The sequence below is a fragment of the Siphateles boraxobius genome, unplaced genomic scaffold (assembly GCF_051911475.1).
Source record: "Siphateles boraxobius isolate OS27281-9 unplaced genomic scaffold, OSU_SipBor_1 3, whole genome shotgun sequence".
NCBI lineage: Eukaryota > Metazoa > Chordata > Actinopteri > Cypriniformes > Leuciscidae > Siphateles > Siphateles boraxobius.
In genome coordinates this window covers 8,847,497-8,868,535 of record NW_027508919.1, presented here as the reverse complement: position 1 = coordinate 8,868,535, position 21,039 = coordinate 8,847,497, and the positions used below count along the sequence as shown (strand labels likewise).

General features: G+C 36.2%; 1 protein-coding gene across 2 annotated transcripts; it reads left to right on the top strand.

Moving 5' to 3' along the window:
- Positions 1-612: 612 nt before the first annotated feature.
- On the top strand, positions 613-20,315 carry ccdc88b (coiled-coil domain containing 88B). 2 transcript variants are annotated; one of them, XM_077247759.1, is made up of 29 exons: positions 613-1,158; positions 1,758-1,906; positions 2,080-2,188; positions 4,510-4,579; positions 4,680-4,738; positions 4,883-4,966; positions 5,056-5,196; positions 5,315-5,457; positions 6,365-6,446; positions 6,549-6,707; positions 7,639-7,785; positions 7,967-8,144; positions 8,878-8,993; positions 9,083-9,172; positions 9,288-9,896; positions 10,313-10,492; positions 11,632-11,972; positions 12,310-12,436; positions 12,805-13,203; positions 13,388-13,549; positions 13,814-14,091; positions 15,118-15,261; positions 15,770-15,956; positions 17,428-17,573; positions 17,719-17,832; positions 17,930-18,081; positions 18,986-19,282; positions 19,375-19,440; positions 20,093-20,315. In XM_077247759.1, exons 1-29 carry the CDS (start codon positions 1,099-1,101, stop codon positions 20,143-20,145), a joined length of 4,842 nt encoding a protein of 1,613 aa, XP_077103874.1. In that variant the 5' UTR covers positions 613-1,098; the 3' UTR covers positions 20,146-20,315. The 2 variants fall into 2 exon arrangements, with proteins under 2 accessions (XP_077103874.1, XP_077103875.1); XM_077247760.1 differs by having other exon boundaries at positions 889-1,008.
- Positions 20,316-21,039: the final 724 nt, after the last annotated feature.

The following is a 21,039-nucleotide window of genomic DNA, read 5'->3' as shown; positions in this document are numbered from 1 at the left end:
TTTTTCAGTTTGGACACTTCTTCCCTCACACTAGCCTTATCTTAACTTCTCTTGTGAAATTGTGTAGTGTTAAATCAATTTCCTCTTCTTCGGCCTATGCAGAGAGAGAGAGAGAGAGAGAGAGAGAGAGAGAGAGAGAGAGAGAGAGAGAGAGAGAGAGAGAGAGAGAGAGAGAGAGAGATGAATAGGATTAAGATTAAAAAGGATTAAAAAAACAACAACACTAGGCCACCACAAGAAATCCAACTGGGTTTTGGATCTAGTTATTTATTAGAAGCAATTAGTTTTGCTCTAGTAATCACATTAGGTTCAAGTTATACCGTTTCAGTGGATTGGTTAGTGCAAGAAAAATGTTCTTATTTCATTTTGAAAAGGTCACATATATAAAACAAAAACACGTATAAAGTCAAACTGACACTAAAGACATTAATAATGTCACAAAAAACCCGATGATCTGCAAGCGCATTTCCACCACTAGATAGCAGAAGAAACTTAATTTTGCTCCTCTGTCACTCATGCATTGCTGTATTTGCATGTAGTTTGTATGAATTATTTTAAGTGCGTTGTATCGACTTCCACTGACATGAATAGATTTTATTTCCTGTGTTGCCCACACAAATAGGTTGTGTCTCAAAGCATAATGATCAGCCTTTTTAGATAGCAGTTGGGGGCAACAAAGAGAGTACTGCATTTTTGGATATCAGAGACTCGTTCACGGAACGTGGCTGCGAATAGATCCTCAAAGTGCATCACAGAAACGCAGTCTAGATAGGCAGCCTACTAGGTTTTTAGAAACATCAGTCAGTTGTGGTTTTGCTGTGTGTTCTATGTGGAAACGCGCGTCATGCTGACACGAGGACGCGCAGAGGGGAACAGACCCAATGCAATGCAACTAGATTCCGGTGTGGTTTCGAAGTGTGACTAATAAGGGGAGGGAAAGGCACATAAACCAAAGATGTTAACAGTTAAACAGATCTATCTTGACAGTCTATTGTCAAGAGAATTACGGTAACCATGACTGTACTCTTCAAAGTCTGTTATTTAAATAATCCATTGTGTTTTATGGAATAAAACTGATCAGGTACGGTACAAAAGAAGATGGACGTAAACGTTACGGAAATGTTAGAAGAATTTATGGGAAGTGCACTTGTTACATGGGTAGGTGGTACGCAAAAACAATTAAAGTTCTTTGATAGTCTTCATTTTGTTCGGTAAAATGTTTTGTAAACTTTTCAAACCAGTTCAGAAATATTCTAGAACTATAAATGATGTTCAGAAATCAGTTGATGTTATTTTTTTGTAAATAATCATTATCTGATCAACATTTTTGCCGTTTCCAGCTGAAAATGTAATATTACACATGCAGTTAACCGCGTTTTGCAATATATCTCTCTCTTTTTGTTGGTTTCTGGTCCAAAATTGATAGACCATCTTATACTAGCAACAAACTGGCTACTAGCTGGCCACAACTATATCTCCCTGGGGTTTTTTTTTGTTGTTGTTTTTTTGCAGCTAATGACACAAGCTAACATGTTTAAAAAACACAGCTTTCAACAGCGAGAGACATCTTAAAATATCTTTAGAATTTAGACGTCATAATGAAACGTTGAATTTACTTAAGATTCTGACAAACTTCAGGCACAGGAAAAACCAAGCATTCATAACAGAGAAAAAAATATAATTTATTCTCAGAACCTATTTAGTTTTCTTCATGTGCACCTTGATATGAACAGGGCATTGTTTACATTGTCTGTAAGGTGCATCTATTTGAGGGTATTGTCGATGAGGAGGAGATTGGATCACTCTCTCAGGAATACATGGAAGTAAACTTCAACTCCCAGAATGCAGTGAGGCAGTACCTGAAGCTTACCAATGGAGTTTACCTCAATGAGGTCATGAGGATCATGTAAGAAAGACTCAAAAGTGTACACATTTAAAGTAATTTCATCTATTCTGTTTTGAATAATGTAGTTTGATTAAAACAAAACGCAGATTAACAGTTCATTGATGATGGCCTAGTTTCAACAGTGACTCAGCTAATGGCAACGTTTTTGTTGTTTGTTTGGTTTCTTTAATCAGTGATCCCAATCCAAAGGTAGAGCAAATCTACCACAATGTGGGTGATGACAAGATTCTCAGAGTGCAGAACTTTTCCATCCTCAATCGACACCTGAGATCATACTATCAGGTACTGAATTAAAGCATCAATCAATTTACTATGTGAAAACATGAAAAATTTCTTTACAAGGACATTCCACAAATACATTATATTGCTTGATTAACTGCAAAATCAACTAGAATCAAAGTGCTGCCAGCACCTGGTGGTAAAGTTCAGGTAAATAGCATATGAATGGACAGTTCGCTATAGCTCACTATGTACTGCGCCTGTTGCTGTGGAACAAGTTAGCCATGTTTTTTGTTTTTTGTTTCTGTGGTTTCACTTCTTGTTTCAAGTATCCTAGCTGTGGACATGTTTTTTGCACTCTTTATTTTCACTCATAGCATTCTGGACATTTTCAAATGAAAATGAGAGACGAAAAGCAATAGTCGTAAAATAACTGTAGCAAAAAAATCTAAATTAGGATTTTGATAATAATGTAATCATTGACCTGCAATATCTGGATTTTTGACATTACTCTTTTAAAAGTTCAATTGAAGTGTGCTTTCCAACTCGCTAGTTCATTCCTAGCGATTAATAATTGCATTAATAATTACTCTGAATACAGCCAGGTGATGCATACATTTCTGTAAAAGTGTAAGGGAAATCTGATATGACGTAACCAGTGTTGTTTTAGTTAACTGAAAGTAAAGCAGTTAAAAATCATTTTCGTTAATTTAAATAAAGCTGAAATAAAATATAAATATGAGATGAAAAACACTAAAAGTTGAAGCACTAAAATGACTAAAACTGAATAGAAATATATACAAAAAATTTAGTTTGTACTGTTCCACAAGCATATAATTACTAAAACTTGAAAAATATAAATAACAGCTAATTCAAAATTTTTATAAAGACCATAATGGTAGGCCTATATAAATAATACTAAAATAATACTGGATGTAACTTGTGACCATTTCTTAAAACAACTCTTTGCCTTCACTACTTTATAAAATTTGCATAAATAATTTATAGAATTATTAAATTAAAACAGCACACCACACCACATTAAGGCGAGACACCCCAGGTGAATAGGGTAAAAAAACAACTAATAAATATCACCAGTTGATTGATTACATTAATAATAACCACAAAAAAAATGTATTACAAGTTTTCTGAATATTTATGTTTAAATATGCAAATGAGGTTTTGTCTAATTAAATATGCACTAATTTGCATACATTTCTAGAACAAAAATCTGATTATTGGATGAAGTCAGGTTTAAAATTGTTTCATTTATTTGATATATTAGAGCCAAGGGTTTTTACAGAGGGGGTATTGGATATCTCTGTTTATCACTCAACAAATCAGAAAATACTGTCAACAGATATTTCTTTAAGGAATAAAATGTTGTATAAAATCAGGAAAATTATAAATGAACAAACCCCCTTCGTAAAAACCTTCATAACATAGATAAGAATAAAACTGTAAAGTTTGGTGTATGTAAGTGTTACTGAAGTGGAGATTTCTGTCTCGGTGTAGGAGGAAAAACTCTTTTTGAGAAAACTATATTTTAAAAATATATACTGTAATTAAACTCAACAGATGCAAATAGATAAAGTGCTCTAAAAGATACAGTTAAAAGTGTATTTTGGATATTTTCTGTCCACTAGTCTGAAAAAACACTTTATGAAAAGCCAAAAACACTGTTTTTGCCTGTAGTGTCTCCCCTTAAGTATGTAATCCACATGTGTATTTTTAGTTGCAATTTATTTTACAGTCCTGTTTCCCAATGAACATACTATGTACCTTTTATAGTACTTACAATGACTGGGTAATAACAGGTACTAACCCTGAACTACACTGCAAGTACATGTTCTGTAAAATAAAGTGAAACCGTATTATGTGTGTGCTATAAAGAACATTTACTGAGGATGTAGTATTTTACAGTGTTAGCTAAATTATCCTACATACACTTACAAAAAAATTACCATGGTAATTGCATGGTTTTCAATTTTGTTTTTATAGTGTTCTTTAAAGTAATAATTTGTAAAACCACTGAATATGAATTTGATAATCATTCAGTGCCATCCTATAAATCACTGTACCATGGTATTGCCACAGTACTTTTTGTAAGGGTGAGTATTTTTTAAAGGCATTAGAAAATTACTTACTGTAATAACAGGATCATTACTCATATAAACAAGATGTCAATTGCCGCAGATTAAATAAGCCTATTTTCCACAATCTTGCTTGTTTCCTTTTGGCCATGACTGCATATGAATAACTTTCTTCTGTGCTCCAATGTGTGTCATACTTAAACCTCTTACTAGTGCATTGTCTGGGATGTCAGTAAAGCACCAATGATGTTTTAATGGTTGTCGTTTCTCTAATGCGTGTGTTTCTTTCAGGAGAATTTACAGCAGCTGGTGCTGATGCCGCTACCAAATGTTGCTGTTTTAGGTCGAGATCCCCTGACAGGTGTGGTTCTGTTTATTGCATAAACATAAACTAACAAAAAAGTTCACATTTTTAAGTAAATATCCTTTGTTGGTGTCATGTCGGTTTTCTCTGTCAATAGAGGGTGCTGTTGCAGAGCTCAGGAGACTGCTACTCTTATTGCTGGGTTGTGCAGTACAGGTAACAAAGCACTGTAAACACATTTAATATCTTTAATGGAGAGTTCCAGCACTGTTAAATGGATTAGAGTATAATGTTGAAAAACATATTGATGTTTACAGTGTGTGATTAATTTCTCTGTTCCTATGACTCACTTTCACCCAGTGTGAAAGGAAAGAAACGTTTATTCAGCAAATTCAGTGCTTGGACATTGATACACAAGCAGAGATTGCACTTTGCATACAAGAGGTCAGTGAATTTTGAACATAACCTGAGCATAATCTCAAACTAAAGCGTGTAGTGTGTCACTAACCCTGTGATCCCGGGTCCTGTTTCAGGTGACCCAGGACCCGAGCGCCGTGCTTCCTTTGGAGTTTGGAGACATGTGTGGGTTGAATGGAGCCGAGCTGCAGACCCTCTTCTGCTCCATGGCCAAACAGATCCAGAACCTGCTAGGCCAACGAGACACACACTTGGAGGTGAGAGAAGAACTTATGTTGGCATTTTCTTGTGCTAGTAGGTGAGGCTAGATTGGAAGTAGTGTTCAGAAAGGGTGTTCTTTAGCTTTGGATGTCTCTGTTATCTCTTGTTATTTAGAGGATAGCAGAACTTATTCAGGAACGGGAATCATCTACAGCCCATATAACCACATCGAGTGGGTTTGGTGATGGACCGCCTGAGGGACTGGCTGTGCAGCTAGCAGAAGGCAAAGCTAAACTTCGCAGACTCAAACAGGAACTGTGAGTTGTTTGGCTAACGCATATGTGATGTCATATGTGACAATATACACTACCGTTAAAAAAATTGGGGTCAGTAAGTAAGAATTTTTTTACGCAGCAAGAGCACATTAAATTGATCAAAAGTGACATTAAAGACTTTTATAATGTTTCAAACTTCGATATATATATATATATTATATTATATAAAACATTTCACATTAATGCAGTTCTTTTGCACTTTCTGTTCATCAAAGAATCCTGAAAAAATAAATGTATCACTGTTTCCCCAAAAATAGTAAGCAGCACTTTTTTCAACATTGATAATAATAAGTAATTCCAAATCATCTTATTAGAATGATGTCTGAAGGATCATGTGACACTGAAGACTGGAGTAATTATGCAGAAAATTCAGTTTCTTCATCACAGGAATAATATTTCAATTTGTAATAATATAATATTATTATCAATTTGTAATAATAATAATAATAATAATAGTAATAATAATAATAATATAATAATGTTATTCACAATATTACAGTTTTTACTATATTTCTGATCAAATAATTGCAGCCTTGGTGAGTATAAGACACTTCTTTCAAAAACATTAAAAAATCATATTGACCCCAAACCTTTAAACAGTATTTTCATATGTATTTAAATTTGATTCAATTCAAGTTCCTTTTATTATTAGAATTATTAAAAGTAATGTGTTTGATTTGAGTTGAAATATCAATAGATACATCTTTTTTCTTTTTCTTTTACTTCCCAACATGATTATATTGGTTTGTGAATTTCAGGCGGGATTTCTGCTTCTCTAACCAATGAAAAGCAGTCATTATTTTTACAATTTAGTTTGGTTACACTAGTCTAGTGGCATAGAAATTACACTTCACCTTTAAATATATTTACAAATCAAAATGCTTTACAGTGAGGACACAGGTGATCAACTACTGGATTACAAGCAAGAAATGCAAACTATGGAGGAAGAAATAAAGAAACTACAGAAGGAAGTGAGCATTATACATAATAAACACTGAATAATGATCATTGTGTATGAACACTGGACAGTTTCTCATTTCACTGACATACCATCCTGTGTTTGGTTGGCTCAGAACCGATCGTTGCAGGTGGAAGTGCGTGTGAGCCGGGGTGTGAAAGATGAGTTGGACTGTCTGCGTGAGCGTGCCGCCAGAGTAGAGCAACTGCAGGTGGAGCTGAAGAACAGCACACATCGGCTTCGCAGCATGGAGCTGTACCGCACACAGTTGAAGGTAGAGTAGGAGATATACATCATCCTGAAACATGCTTTGGAATGAAGAAGTGGAGCGCTATAATCTGGAAATTATATTATAATAGTATTATTTGTGCTACTTATGACATGTATTCTGGCAAATGATCAGTTTAATGAAATGAAAGTTGTAGAAAAGCAAACCTAAAGGTATGAAGTTATGGTTCAATGAATAGTTCACCCAAAAATGAAATTTATGTAATTTACTCACCCTTCATGTCGTTCAAAACCCATAAGACTTTCTTTCTTCTCCGAAACACAAAAGGAATTCTGCATATTTAAAAATACATTAGGTTGAAAGAGCAAATACAAAACAGTTTAAAATACCATGCATGTATTTACATGATATTCCAAGATACTTCAATATTGTTAAATACTATTACAATTTAAAATGTTTCTAATAAATTATATTTTACAATATATTAACATAGTGTAATGGAAATTACTCCAGTCTTCAGTGTCACATGATTCTTCAGAAATCATTCTAATATGCTAATTTGATGCTCAAGAAACGTTTATTATTATCAATGTTGAAAACAGTGCCTAATAAAACACTTGACTAATATTTTTGTGGAAACAGTGATAATTTGTTTTCCCTGTGATATATCTTACTAACTGCAAACTTTTGAATGGAATTCAGATTAACCAAGCGGAGAGCTTTAATCTGGAAATAACATTAGCTTAGTTATTGGATAATTAGTTATAACATGCATACAGGCAAATAATCAACTTTCTGGAACGTAAGCTTAAAAAAAGTTGTGATCAGTCATAAAACATAATCATGAATAAATAGACAGACAAGACAGTCCCTTTTCAGCAGTGTGAACATTCTGCAAAAATATCACAGAAGAAAATAAGTCAGATGGGTTTAGAACAGTATGAAGTTTGGTAAAACATTTTCTGTGGCCCTACAGGAACAGCAGCAGTACTGCGCCTCGCTGCAAGAGAACAAGGCTCTTCTGGATGAGCAGCTGGCTGACGCTCGGGCACGCTGCACTGCTCTGCGGGAACTGGAGAAGGAAAATCTTCTTCTCAGGCAGAAGCTTGCGGATATGGAGGGTGTATGAATGACTTTATGAACTTATAGAGCTATGAACTCATTTTGATTGATTATGTTGAGCTAGAAGAAAACTTCTAAAACTTACTTTGAAAAGTATGAAGTTAAATGAAAGAATTGCATTCATCTAAAATGTATGATGTACATTCATTATGCTATATGGGTATATAATTGGATTTGTGTAGGAGCGGGATGTTGAGAGACAGAGGGTAGACGAGCTGTTGGAGATGAATATGAGTTTGCAGGTGGATCTCACGCATCAAGTTCATTCTGAGGATGTCAGTCAAAGAGAGACTCATCAGCAATTCCTCCAATCAGACCTAGAGTCCGACGAGGATGTTCAAGAAATAATGCCTCAGATTGGTAGGTTTAATTATGCATGATTTGATATTATGACTCAACTGTCACAGCTAGACGATTGATTTCTTGACTTCATGTGTATGTATATCAATCATATATATGCAAATCAAGCTGTCATGTTTAGAAATAGACATTTATGAATACATTTACATCCCATCCTATCACGCCCACTCAATGTTAAAGGGATAGTTCACTCAAAAATCTTAATTGTCATCATTTACTCACCCTCATGTCGTTCCAAACCTGTATATTGATCTTTTGTCAGTAAAGCACAAAAGGAAAAGATTAGCATTGTTCTGGATGCTCTTTTCCATATAATGAACATGAATGGGAACAGACAGTGCTGAGCTCCAAAAATGATGACAAATAACACTTGAAGGGAGGCATAGTTCTTAATAAGACATGTTACTAAATGGATAGTTCTCCCAAAAATAAACATTTTACTCACCCTCACATTGTTCCAAACCCATTAGCCTTTGGTTAATCTTAAAAGCACAAAATAAAAGCCTAGATTAAATCTGTTCATCATATAAAGCAATTGTATCTATTCACAAAACTTAAAGGATTAAACCACTCAATTGATATGGATTCATTCTATGATGCCTTTAGGACCTTTTTGGATCTTTTATGTTTTGGCTACCTGGACTGTCAATGGAGTGACAGAAACCTCCTTTTATTAAAAATGTCTTAATATGTATTTTGAATATTAACCAAAGTCTCTTTTACTGTCATTTAGATCAGAAGCCTCTAAGTGAGGAGGTAAATGAGGCTTCCTCACTGAAGCTTCTGGGAGCTGAAAATGAGAACGCTGAATTGAAGAGACGACTAGAGCTCCTGCAAGCTGAACAAGAGGTAAGTGGATCTTTAGCCAGTTTTATCCTCTGGCAACAAACTGATTTATGTCAATTCTCAGGTTTCCCATGTTCCCATCTCTCATGAAGGCTCAGCAGGCCAACTCCCCTGAGATGACTGAAGAGATCCAAAGACACATGGACCAACTCTCACAAAAGCTTCAAAACACCCTCAAGGAGGTGAGGTCTTTTAGATGGATTTAAAGACATTTATTCCAAGAATTTTGTCTGCTGTCATTTTGTCCTCATCTCAACTCTATGAATCAGGTCCTGTCATTTCTCTTTCAACTGTTAGCTGGAGTGTCTAAAGAATGAAAATAGCAGCTTGAAGATAAATCTTGAAGAGCTGAGGACAAAACAGAAAGACCTAGAGGAAGAGAGAACAGCCTCGGAGGGAAAAGATGGAAAAAAGACAATAATCCGAAGAGGGGAATGCGAGGGAAATGACACCAGAAGAGAGAAACATGATGGAAAAGAAGGCGTAATAAAAGCCCAGAGGGAAGATGGAGAGGGGGGAGAGGGGGGCAACGTAATCCTCAGCGAGAGAAAAAAGAAGGTTATAGATGAAATGAACAGCAAAGAGAGAGGAGAGGCAGAGGGTGAGAAAGAAATTGAAAGGAAGAAAGACATCACAGAAGAGACATCTCAGACATACTGCACTGAAGCCCAGAAGACAGAAGAAGATAAATTCTCCCAAGACACTCTTGCCCTGCATAACCAGCTTCAGCAGGCCCTGGAAGAGGCTGACAGACAAACCACTTTAGCCCAGGATTTGCGCTTCAAACTGGCAGAGCAGACTAAGAAGGTCTTGGAGGCAGATCATAAGCTGGTTTTCCTGGAGGCTGAGAACCAGCGGTTGAAGAAGGCAGCTGAGAGCCTTATGGGGGCTAGGAAACAGATAGAGGTAATGAACCATCAAGTTGACACACTCACAAAAAAAACGAATTACTACATCACTGCACAAGTTAACAATCCACTCCTTCACAATCCACTCGAAGTAAGATAACAGTTCAGTCGATAAAGGCGATACCTCACCAAGTATAAACACAACTCCCTGCCACTAGCAATTAAGAAAGACATACAATATGATAACTAGACCCATGTAAAACAAAGACTATTTCTCACAATAATTACTTTTTCCACTTTTAGCCATTGTTTCATATGGCATAATGATCTGGCATTCTAAAAGATGCCGGTTTGATTTCCTCAAGGCCCGATCCATGAATCATCACCATTGTGCCTTCAAGCACGGCATTTCGCTTTGATTTGCTTTGGATAAAAGCATCTGCTAAATAACCACTTAATGTGTTTATTTGTCAGGTGCTACAGGGTGAATCTATGCAGCAGGAGGAGGAGCTGATGCGTCTGCGCAGTCAGGTGGAGTTTCAGAAGATGGAAGCTGCAGTGATTGCTCAGTTAGAGGGAGAGAGAGCAGCCTTGGAGAGGGAGAGAGAGACTCTCAGAGGCACCATAGACTCACTTAGGGCTGCGGTACGCAAGGTGAGGCAGGTTATTTGTTCAGCCTTTTGCTGTACTACAAAATATGGATTACATCACTGGGGTAACATTGATATTAATGGTGCCTACATTCAAATTATGCTGTAACAATGAGTGGATATCAAAAAACACAATGGGCAGAGCATAAGTGTGGGTAACAGTAATGAGATGTCAATAGTTGTTGGTAATTGGTCTTTAAAGTGGTAGTTCACAAAAAAAAGGAAAGTTCCGTCATCACATACTCACCCTCATGTTGTCCAGACTCCAAACCTACTTGCTTTCTTCTATGGAAAGCAAAAGAAGATACATACAATTAAAGTAAATAAGAACTAATGCTGTCCATCGCCAAAAAGGACAGAAAGAACCATAAAAGTAGTTCATATGAATATATTAGTCCATATATGCTGCATTATATGGATTTGTGTGAGAAACAAATCAAACTATATGCTTCTCACAAATTTTCATCTCATAATTCTCTTATTTTGTATGTTTAATGTCAGTAATGCCATTGTTTCTTGCATGTCTCATGACTGAACGTGAAATGCCAACTTCAACTATGTAGATTTGAGAGCTGTTCTGAAAGGGGATATTTTCTGTGAAAAAAACATTTTAATTTCAATTTAAATCCATATACATAGTTATCATATAGCTTCAAAAGATTTTTAATTTAGCATACAAGTCATGTAGATCACGTTTATGTCAGGAAGATTCTTGTTTTGAAAGAAATGCATACTTTTTATTCAGCAAGTATACAGTAAATGTGTATTACTGTAGTATACAGTATACATGGTAAATTTATTTATTTATCAGGGTTTCCACAAAAATATTAAGCTGCACAATTTTTTCAGCACTGATAATAAAAAGAAATGTCTCTTGAACACCAAATCAGCATATTAGACTGGTGTGATGATAGGTATGATGCCTTTTTGCCTTTTGAATGCTCATTCACCATTCACTTCCATTGTGTAGAAAAGAGCTATGTAAAAATCTTCTTTTGTACTTCAGGGAACAGCAGCATACAAGTTTATAGAGATATGAGCAAAAGTAAACTATTACAAAAATCCATTTTTGGGTGAACTATTTCATTAAATCGGAAGAAAAGTGAGTGTGTTTGTTGACTTAGGCCAATTATTTTCTCATAGGGTGATCAGTTAGAGCTGACCAACCAAAACCTTAAGGCAGACCTTGAAAGATTGGGGCGGAGCTTGGAGTCTGCCAGGCGGCATGAAGAAGAGCTACAAGCTGAACTACGAGAATCCGGCTTGGAGGCGGAGTCTATGACTAGAGGACGGGAAGAAGCTCTGCTTGAAGTCACGCGACTGGAGCAGGAGAAGGAAGCGTGTCAGGCAGAGCTGGACAGTCAACGGCGTGAGCAACGACAAAGAGAAAGAGAGATGGCCAGACTTAGACAGCAGCTGGAAAGCACAACATCTGCCCTAGAGCATGGTAACAAGCGAGCCTGCAGTCTAGAGGCGCAAAACAGGTACAGACATACGTACATGCAATAGGACCTTTGCATTTAAAGATATAACATCACCAAAAAATAAAAATGGGTCATGATTTACTCATCCTCATGTTGTTCTTAACCAAATATTGTTTGAACTTTATGCTTTTTTCCATTGTCCTGTCATAGTGAACTTGTTTAACAAGCTCCAAAAATTTTGTATAACACAAGGATGAGTAAACGTTTTCATTTTTGGGTGAACTATTCCTTTCACACCGAACCCTTGACAGAGTCCTAATATCTGATCTTATGAAACAAATAGCTTGGCTTAAGAATAATCCGTGTATCACTCACTACATCTGTCATCTGCCCACAGACGCATGTGTCAGGAGCTTTCTCAGCTGAAAGAGACATGCGCACAGTTCGAGGAGCTGCAGAAGGAGAATCTGCAGCTCGGTACACTCAACGCTGAGAGCAAGGCCCAAATTGACACTCTAACAAAGGTCTGTGCAGTATTCAAAGTGTTTGTATGCGATATCTGAGCGATAAAAGCAATTAGTATAGCGCCTTGGTACACCATATTTCTGCAATTATGTTTGCCTGGAGGTCCCATTGAGCTGAGATATTGCAAAATGGGCCGCTTTGAATATTTCCTTTCAACCAGGTAATTGTTTTCAAGTTGCTTTCTTATCTGAAAATCCTTAGTGCAATTAGATTGCCCCTCCTTGGACAACTGTGCTGAAAATGCATCTTTGTGAGATTAATGAAAGCTCTTATAGCTCAGGTTTTCCTAAAGAGGCACTTGGTTGGTTCTGGATGAAGCTGGCTAGATGCAGCACTTGTCTAACTTTAATATCCCACTCACAACCAGGGTCTGGCTAATGAGAGCGCCCAGTCCCAAGAGTTATCCAATCAGGTCACACAGCTGAACCAAACACTTGAAGAGCTGCAGAGCAAGCTTGAAATGGCAGCTACACAACAGCAACAATCTGCTCCAGAGGTTGCTTTTTCACCCCCTGCCTCGCACGCACAGAGGATCGAGGGATGTGAATCAAACAGACAGTCTCCACCGCTGGCAGAAGGCCCCAATGAGCCCACTGTCAGTATTGTAGATAAGGATAACCACAACCAGAACTCAGGGCCCAAAGACTCTATCTATGCAGCACAAGACCCTGAAAACGCACTGAACAAACAACCGCACACAACGGCAGAGACTGGCATTGGAAGCCAGGAGGCATTGAGTCAAAGACTGATAAATACGGAGAGGGAGGTGAGATAAAATTACAAAAGCCTATTGAAATGTAATTACGTTTTGGGCCTTTTAGGGCCATTTTACGTATGTCTTTATTTAAACGTCATTAACGCCATCCAATGATTCTGATTACATTTTAAATGAACTGATAGTAACTTGCCGGCTCTGTATGCTGAATTCTGTACCTATGATTGTATCCCAGAATGCAATGCTGCAGCGAGAGCGGGAGGTGTTGCTGTCTCAGCTGACTCAGTCTCAGTCAGCCTGCGCTCAGCTCAGAGAGCAGTTGGACACCCTGCAGCGCCACTCCATCTTGCTGCAAGAGAACTGTGCTAAATTACAGGCCCTCAACACCAAACTACAGGTGAGTGCTTGATTGAGTGTGGGTTGCGGGTCTCAAAATGGACCCTTAACAATAAAAGCCGATGGTATTTTAGAAACTGACATTTGTTTAAATCCATATTAGTTTTGTAGTGGGCGGACATTCAAGGGTTTCAATCATGCCGTTGATGGATCTTAAATGTACAGCACTTTAAATTATACAGGCTTTTAATAAACGTGCTATTTTCACCCGAATGACCGCACTCTTATTACATCTGCCTTATTTCACCCTCTTTCTCTCACTTAGGTGGAACAGGCGTCGCTGAGCTCTGAACATGCGTCTGCGTTGGCACGTTGCAATGAGAGTGAACTGCGGTGTGCGGCTCTGGAGGCCGAATCGAGGGTGTGGCTGAAGGAGAAGGAGGAGTCAGTGATGCGTCTGGAGGCTGTAAGGAGGGATCATGAGAGATTGACAGCTCTGCAACAAAGACAGGAGGCGGAGTTAGAAGACTTGTTGGTCAAACACAGTCAACTGAAAAGCAGCAGTCGCAGTCTAGAAGCTCAATATAAAGACACTGAGGCCAGGTACAGTAAAAATAATATTAATTTAATTTAATTAATTAATTCAAAATAATAATTTAAGAGTATTCACATAATCTTGTCATAAATTGTCTAAAGTCCATCTGTGTCAAATTGAAATATGAATACACATGGCTACAAACCGATAAATATAACATACAACTTAAAACATTTGTGAAATAATTGAAGTGTACATTCCAAAAAAATTATGTTAAACAACATAATATACACTGCCCAGCCCCAAAAAAAAAAATCAACAAAAAAAATCACTGTTTGCATTTAAATAGGCAAATGCTTAAGAGTCTATGACTGGATCATTATTGCAGTGATTATTATGTTTCAAGCATGTTATATTTTGGCAACATTTATTTTCAATCCTAATTGATGGAGTGTGTAGCTTTTCAGTTCTTAAACAACCTTGTAGAAATACACATCATGGCCATATTTCAGGATAACAATGTCAAGATACATCATGCTCAAATTGTGAAAGAACGGTTGGGAGGGAGCATTTTCACACATGAATTGGCACCTCCGAGTCCAGACCTTACATTATTTGAATGTCTTTGGAATGTGCTGGAGTAGACTTTACAGAGTGTCAATACAAGATCTTGACCAAAAATGTATGCACCTCTTGATTGAAATAACATCACAACATTAATTTCCATCAAGAGGTTCATCAAATCTTTTTTTTTGACTGGGCAGTGTGTAATATAACATCATAATATTACAAAAATATATATAATAGAGAATTTATATATATATATATATATATATATATATATATATATATATATATATAAACTTAATACATTTATATTTATATAAACATAACTATTATACTATTGGTTTACTGTTATTGTTATTGTTATTGGTTTACTGTTATTGCCACACGCCTTTATTATCAAATTAAACTGGAACTTAAATTGACATTAGCTAAAAATAAATTCTCTTAATTTATGATTTTTCCAAATTACCTTTCATTTAATGTTATTATAAATGTATAAAATGTTCTAAAATACCATACTTGTCTAGATATAAGGAGCTGTTGGAGCGAAAAGCACAGTTGGAGGAGGCAGAGGAATCGATACGCATGGAGAGACAGAAAATGGAGAAAGTGACACAAGGGCAGGTGGAGAGCGAGAAGGAGCTGGAGAGATTGAAAATGGACAGTGAAAGGTGAGAGGAAGTCATAATTGCAGTGACCACAACACTGGGTTAAAGTAACAGTTGAGCACACATTCATAGGAAAGAGATAGGAAGTGATGCTAACACCCACCACAAACTGCATTTACCCAGTGTGGTGATGGTATGCCCCACCAAAAATTTCAGCAGAGCATGAGTCATTTCAAAGCCCAGTTTCAAACAGTTGTTGCCATGGTCTGAAAGCCCATGAAAAATATTTGTAAAGCTCGTTGCTTTGGTGAACAGGATGAAAGAACGAAAAAGTACATAACCTGGGAGGCGACGGTTTGCTTTGATTCAGTATGTTTAGTTAGTTGGGTAACGCTGTTTAGATTGGGGCTTTGATTACTAGTCTAGATGAATAGACAGACAGTTGTAGAGACAGACTCACAAAAACATGTCTGGGCTTTACCTCAAAATAAAGAGAAATTAAAATTTTGGGTGTAAAATAAGACTTTGACCTTAGTGAGATTCACCTGTTTCATGTATTTATTATGTGTAGATATCAGAACATTCAGAAGGAGTGGGTTCAGGTACAGTCCGAGCTGCTGGCTCAGAGTTCAGTTCTGCGGGCAGAGTTGAGTACGGCTCAGCTTGAACGGACTAGGCTGGAGGGAAAACTCAACACTCTTAAAGAGCAGAACCAAAAGCTGGATCTCAATAACGTCCGTCTCAGCAGCCAGAACCAGGTCTGAGCACAATGCACATTATGACAATTCTGAGTGGAATTTATATACAGTACCTGTCAAAAGTTTGGAAACATTACAATTTTCTAATGTTTTTGAAAGAAGTCTCTTATGTTCACCAAGGCTGCATTTTTTTAATCAAAAATACAGTTAAAACAGTAATATTGTGAAATGTTATAACAAAAAGAAGTTTTCTATTTGAATATATCTAAATGTAATGTATTCCTGAGTTGGCTAAGCTGAATTTTCAGAATCATTACCCCAGTCTCCAGTGTCACATAATCCTTCAGAAATCATTCCAATATGCTGATTTGAAACTCAGTTATTATCAATGTTGGAAACAGTTGTGTTGTTTAACATTGTTGTGGAAAGGTGATACTTTTTTTCAGGATTCTTTAATGAATAGTTTAATTAACAGCATCTATTTGTATTTATTAAATGTATTTATTAAATTTATTAAAGCATGTATTAAATAGAAATCTTTTGTAACATTATAAATGTCTTTACTGTTACTTTTGATCAATTTAATGCATCCTTGATGAATAAAAGTATTAATTTCTCTCTTCTTTCAATCTTACCACAAATGTTTGAATGGTATCGTTGTTTCCACAAAAATGTTAAGCAGCCAAAACAGTTTTAGTTTTATTTAGCGAGGACACATTAAATTGTCAGTAAAGACATTTATAATGTATTATGTCTAGAAAAGATTTCGATTTCAAATACATTTTTTTTAACTGTCTATTCATCATACAATCATGCAAAAAATGTATCCCAGTTTCCACCAAAATATTAAGCAGCAACTGTTTTCAACACCTATAATAAATAGGAAATATTAGATTATTTTATAGATAAATAATAGATTTACAATGTTACGGTTCTTAATGTATATTGATAAAATAAATGTAGACTAGGAGAGAATTTATATATATATATATATATATATATATATATATATATATATATATATATATATACAGGTATATATAAATTCTCTCCAAGGCTACATGAGTGTGTGTGTGTGTGTGTGTGTGTGTGTGTGTGTGTGTGTGTGTGTGTGTGTGTGTGTGTGTGTGTGTGTGTGTTGTGTGTGGTTCTGTGATTTGTACTGAATATTTTCATGCAAAAATGATATTTATAAATATAATTATATATATATATATATATATATATATATTATTATATATATATATATATATATATATATAACTATAAATTATTAAAAAATTATCGGAGATTAAATTATTATTAATTTTATGTTGTATCATTCATTTTATGCAATACTTTTTTACGTTTTAAATTTAAAAACAGAACTTTATTTTAGGATTATTTGCAGGTTTATATTTTGTGTTCTCAGACTTTTGGATGCAAATTTCATTGTATCTGAGATTAATTACATTAACTAAAAAAAAATAAACTAATTTCCTGTATACTTTATTGCTCTAATATTTATGTTATGTTAAATATTATGTTATAGCTCCTTACCCAGCTGAAGGCAAACATGGAGGAGGAGAACCGACATCTAGTTGAGCAGAACCAGAATCTGGCTAAAGAAAACAAAGCCCTAATGGAGAGCAGCCTGGAGAGCCGAGACCAGCACCACAACCAGCAGAGAGAGTACCTGTACGAACACACACAAACAAAATCTGTAGCTCATATTTGTCCACTACGTCCACGTGCACCATGTAGAGCGTCCAGCAGTGGACCTCCTGCATCAGTAAATAACTCGTGTTTTACTCTCCCATCTGTCCATCTCACTCCACCTCAGTGACAAGTTCAACGAGCTGCGCAGGGAGAAGCAGAAGCTGGTGGAGAAGATAATGGATCAGTATCGGGTTCTGGAGCCAGGTCTGCCTGGCATGTGTCCACCTAAACAACCAAAGTTAGTCAGGCTTTAACATCTGTCTCTAGCAGACCTGTCACCACAGACTCATTGCTTAACTCATTGTATGCTCTATTTCACTCTCTTGTGGCTTCAGGAAGTCAAACTGGATAGCGGACCGCATGAAGAAGCTGATAAAACCTAAAGGTGGAAGCAAAGAAGGCCGTGCTCAGTTTGTTGCTGCTGGCAGTATAGAGAACCTTGCGGATGCTTTAGACAGTGCGCCCATCTCTCCAGCCCCAGTGCCTGGTGAGACTGCAGAGTTGTATGAGCGGTGTAATAACATTAGATATATTGTACAGAGCGTAAGAGAGTGCCAATAAGTTAAGACTGCAGGGTCCCCTGGACTCAGTAAAACAGAAAAAAAGGTCCCCAAAAGCCCATAACAATGAATTATGCTGTTACCCTACCACATTATGCTATTCCCTTGGATCACAAACAGAACAGTAACTCTGTGTTTATGTGAAGGAACAACGGAATGGAATTTGCAGATCAAAAGAATATGGCACAGAGTGTATACAGCATTTAGATTCATGGTAATATAATACTAAATAGCTTTACAGTACTTATATATTATATTTTCTATGTCTATATGGTAGATAATATTCAACATGGCATGAGCTCCCTGACCCGCTAACATCAAGATTTTAAGCAAATAAGGGGTATTGCAATTTTTTAAATATTTCAAATTTGCCTTTATTTTAATAATTTTTTCCTTGTCATTCTCATAAAGAGAATTTTGACAATATATAAATGTAACTTTTTTCAGTACAATTCATCACTTTTCTCTCCAAATTCTCATTAATAATTTTTTTGGATGCACTGTATTTTTTTTTTATTCTCTCGTTTATTTTTATTGATGATTCTGATTGCATTGTTGAATCGCCATCTATTATCAAAAAATTAAAAGTAGCACAGATATTAATAATAGTGTATAAATAATACAAATTAAATAAGATATTTTTGCATTCAAATAATGAGAATTTGGGGGGATAATGTGCTTAATAATTTAAAAAATTGTAAAAAAAAAAAAAAAATTGTTACTTTGTAAAAAAAAAGTTAATTGTTAGGTTTGTGAGATTCATCCATAAGAGCAAAAAAAAATGTCTCATTTTTGTTTTACAAAATAACACTTCAATATTTCTCCCCTCAGTTCATGAGGATCCCATCAGTGCTCCGGTCTCCCCGAGTCTACTAAGGAGAGTTGCATCTCAGGCTGAAGATGAGCAACCCAAGGCTAATCTGCGGACCGGTCGGCGCAAACTGGGCTCCCGGCACGGCTGGGCTCTCGGCAGGGGCAAGGGGGGAATTTCACAGTCTTTCAGTCCAGGAGATCAGCGCGCACAACCTCGTACCCGCCTGCGCTCTTCCCAAACAGGCGCCACGGCCCTCTGGGAATATGACGGCAGTCCTACACCCAGCCAGGACAGCCCAAGTGAGGAGGGGAGAGGTGAGTAAAGATAATCCATTTGCTGAAGGTTGTAAAACAACATGGATTTGTTTTTATTTTGTGTTGAGAATAATATGTGTATGTGTGTTTAGTTGATAGTGAGGAGAACATCTCACCTGCACACTCAGATGTCAGCCGTGTATCATCTGGAACTGAAGGTCAGTCTACAGCATTGGTTTTCAACTACTGATAACATTATCATGCAAATAATAGTGAGAATTTTAAATAAATAAATGCATAAATCATATAATTGTATGTAGTATAGCAAGATTAATAGGTTTATCTTTTAAAACAGAGGACAAAACACTTCCTGTATCTTTTGTTTTTGTCATCTTATAAAACTTCATGATATTTTGGAACAAAATTAATCTGTCAGCCGGTAGAGGCTTGACAAATTAGGTGGATGCCGACATAGTGACATGATCTCCTCATCAAAACTAGGGAAAGTTAAAGGTAAAAAAAAAATAATTACAATACAGACATCAAATATGGGTTCCCTTACTATTAAGATAAACAGATAGTCCCACAAGACTATGAAGTCAATAAAAACAAGCAGTCTATTCTTTTCTATTCAGCATTCAGCATGACATTGTCATATTATTTGAAAATAATGTTGGGCTTATTTATATTATATTATTTATATTGTCAATGAATATATACATTTAACATATACAAAAATATTAATTTCAGCTCAAGAATTTTATTTGCTTTTCTGAGTAATAGCCACTTAATCAGTAAAATAGGAACTTCCTTTTATTTATTGAATATGCCTTGATTTCATTAACAAAATCTTTTCTTTCTCTCCTGTAGATTTTCACACCAGTTTTGACAAGCCACAGGACTTCGACAACAAACAAGCTTAAAGCATTCATATTTTTTAATACTCATTTAACTACTTGTATCAACTGGTTTTGAAACAATTCTAGACATAAAACATCTGTAAAGCATATAGTAAACGCTTACAATACATAATGGTTAAACAGCACAGCAGTACATTTGTTTTGGGAAAACAAATAAATGGATTTAAAGCACATATGCATGATACAGCCATCATATTTATAGGCATGCAACTGCCATGAGTTCACTGAAATATTATACTAAAATATATAGTGGATAAGGTTGCAGTTCCAATATCTCACCGCTATGTGGCACTATAATAATTCCCAGTGGTCAGGGTGCTATTGCCTTCGTATCTGTATAATTATGAGAGTGTCTTATGCAAACTGATGCTAACAAGATATTTATGAGAGCAGATTATTTCATTCTGTCTCGTTGGAAAGAAGCTGACACTCTGGAGACATTGACATTTAGGAAGGAGGCAGAAGATGGTGGGGGTCTTAAAACAACGTGGGTGCGGGCAAAGATTTTTTTTTTTTTTTTTAATCCTTGGCTGGGGTTAATCATAACTCAAAAACGACAAATGGAACACTAATACAATTCATGAATTATGCAGTTGTCATGGCAACATTAATCAAAATGCGTCAGTCCGCAGACCTTTTTGTCGATGAATTGATGATATATTGAGCACGACGGTACACATGAGTTCAGAGAATGTCTTAAAGATGCAGCAATCAAAATGTTCAAAGACCAAGCAAATCAATTTATTGTCATGAAGATCCCAAAAACACTATTTTTCCAGCCTTGCAATGGCAAACAAAGAAAAGGAATTTTGAAGTTGTCCGAATTTTGACTAAAATTTGAGGATCCCCGGAGGGTAGCCTTCATTAAGTTGAGAAGTGGATGATTATTGAGACCTC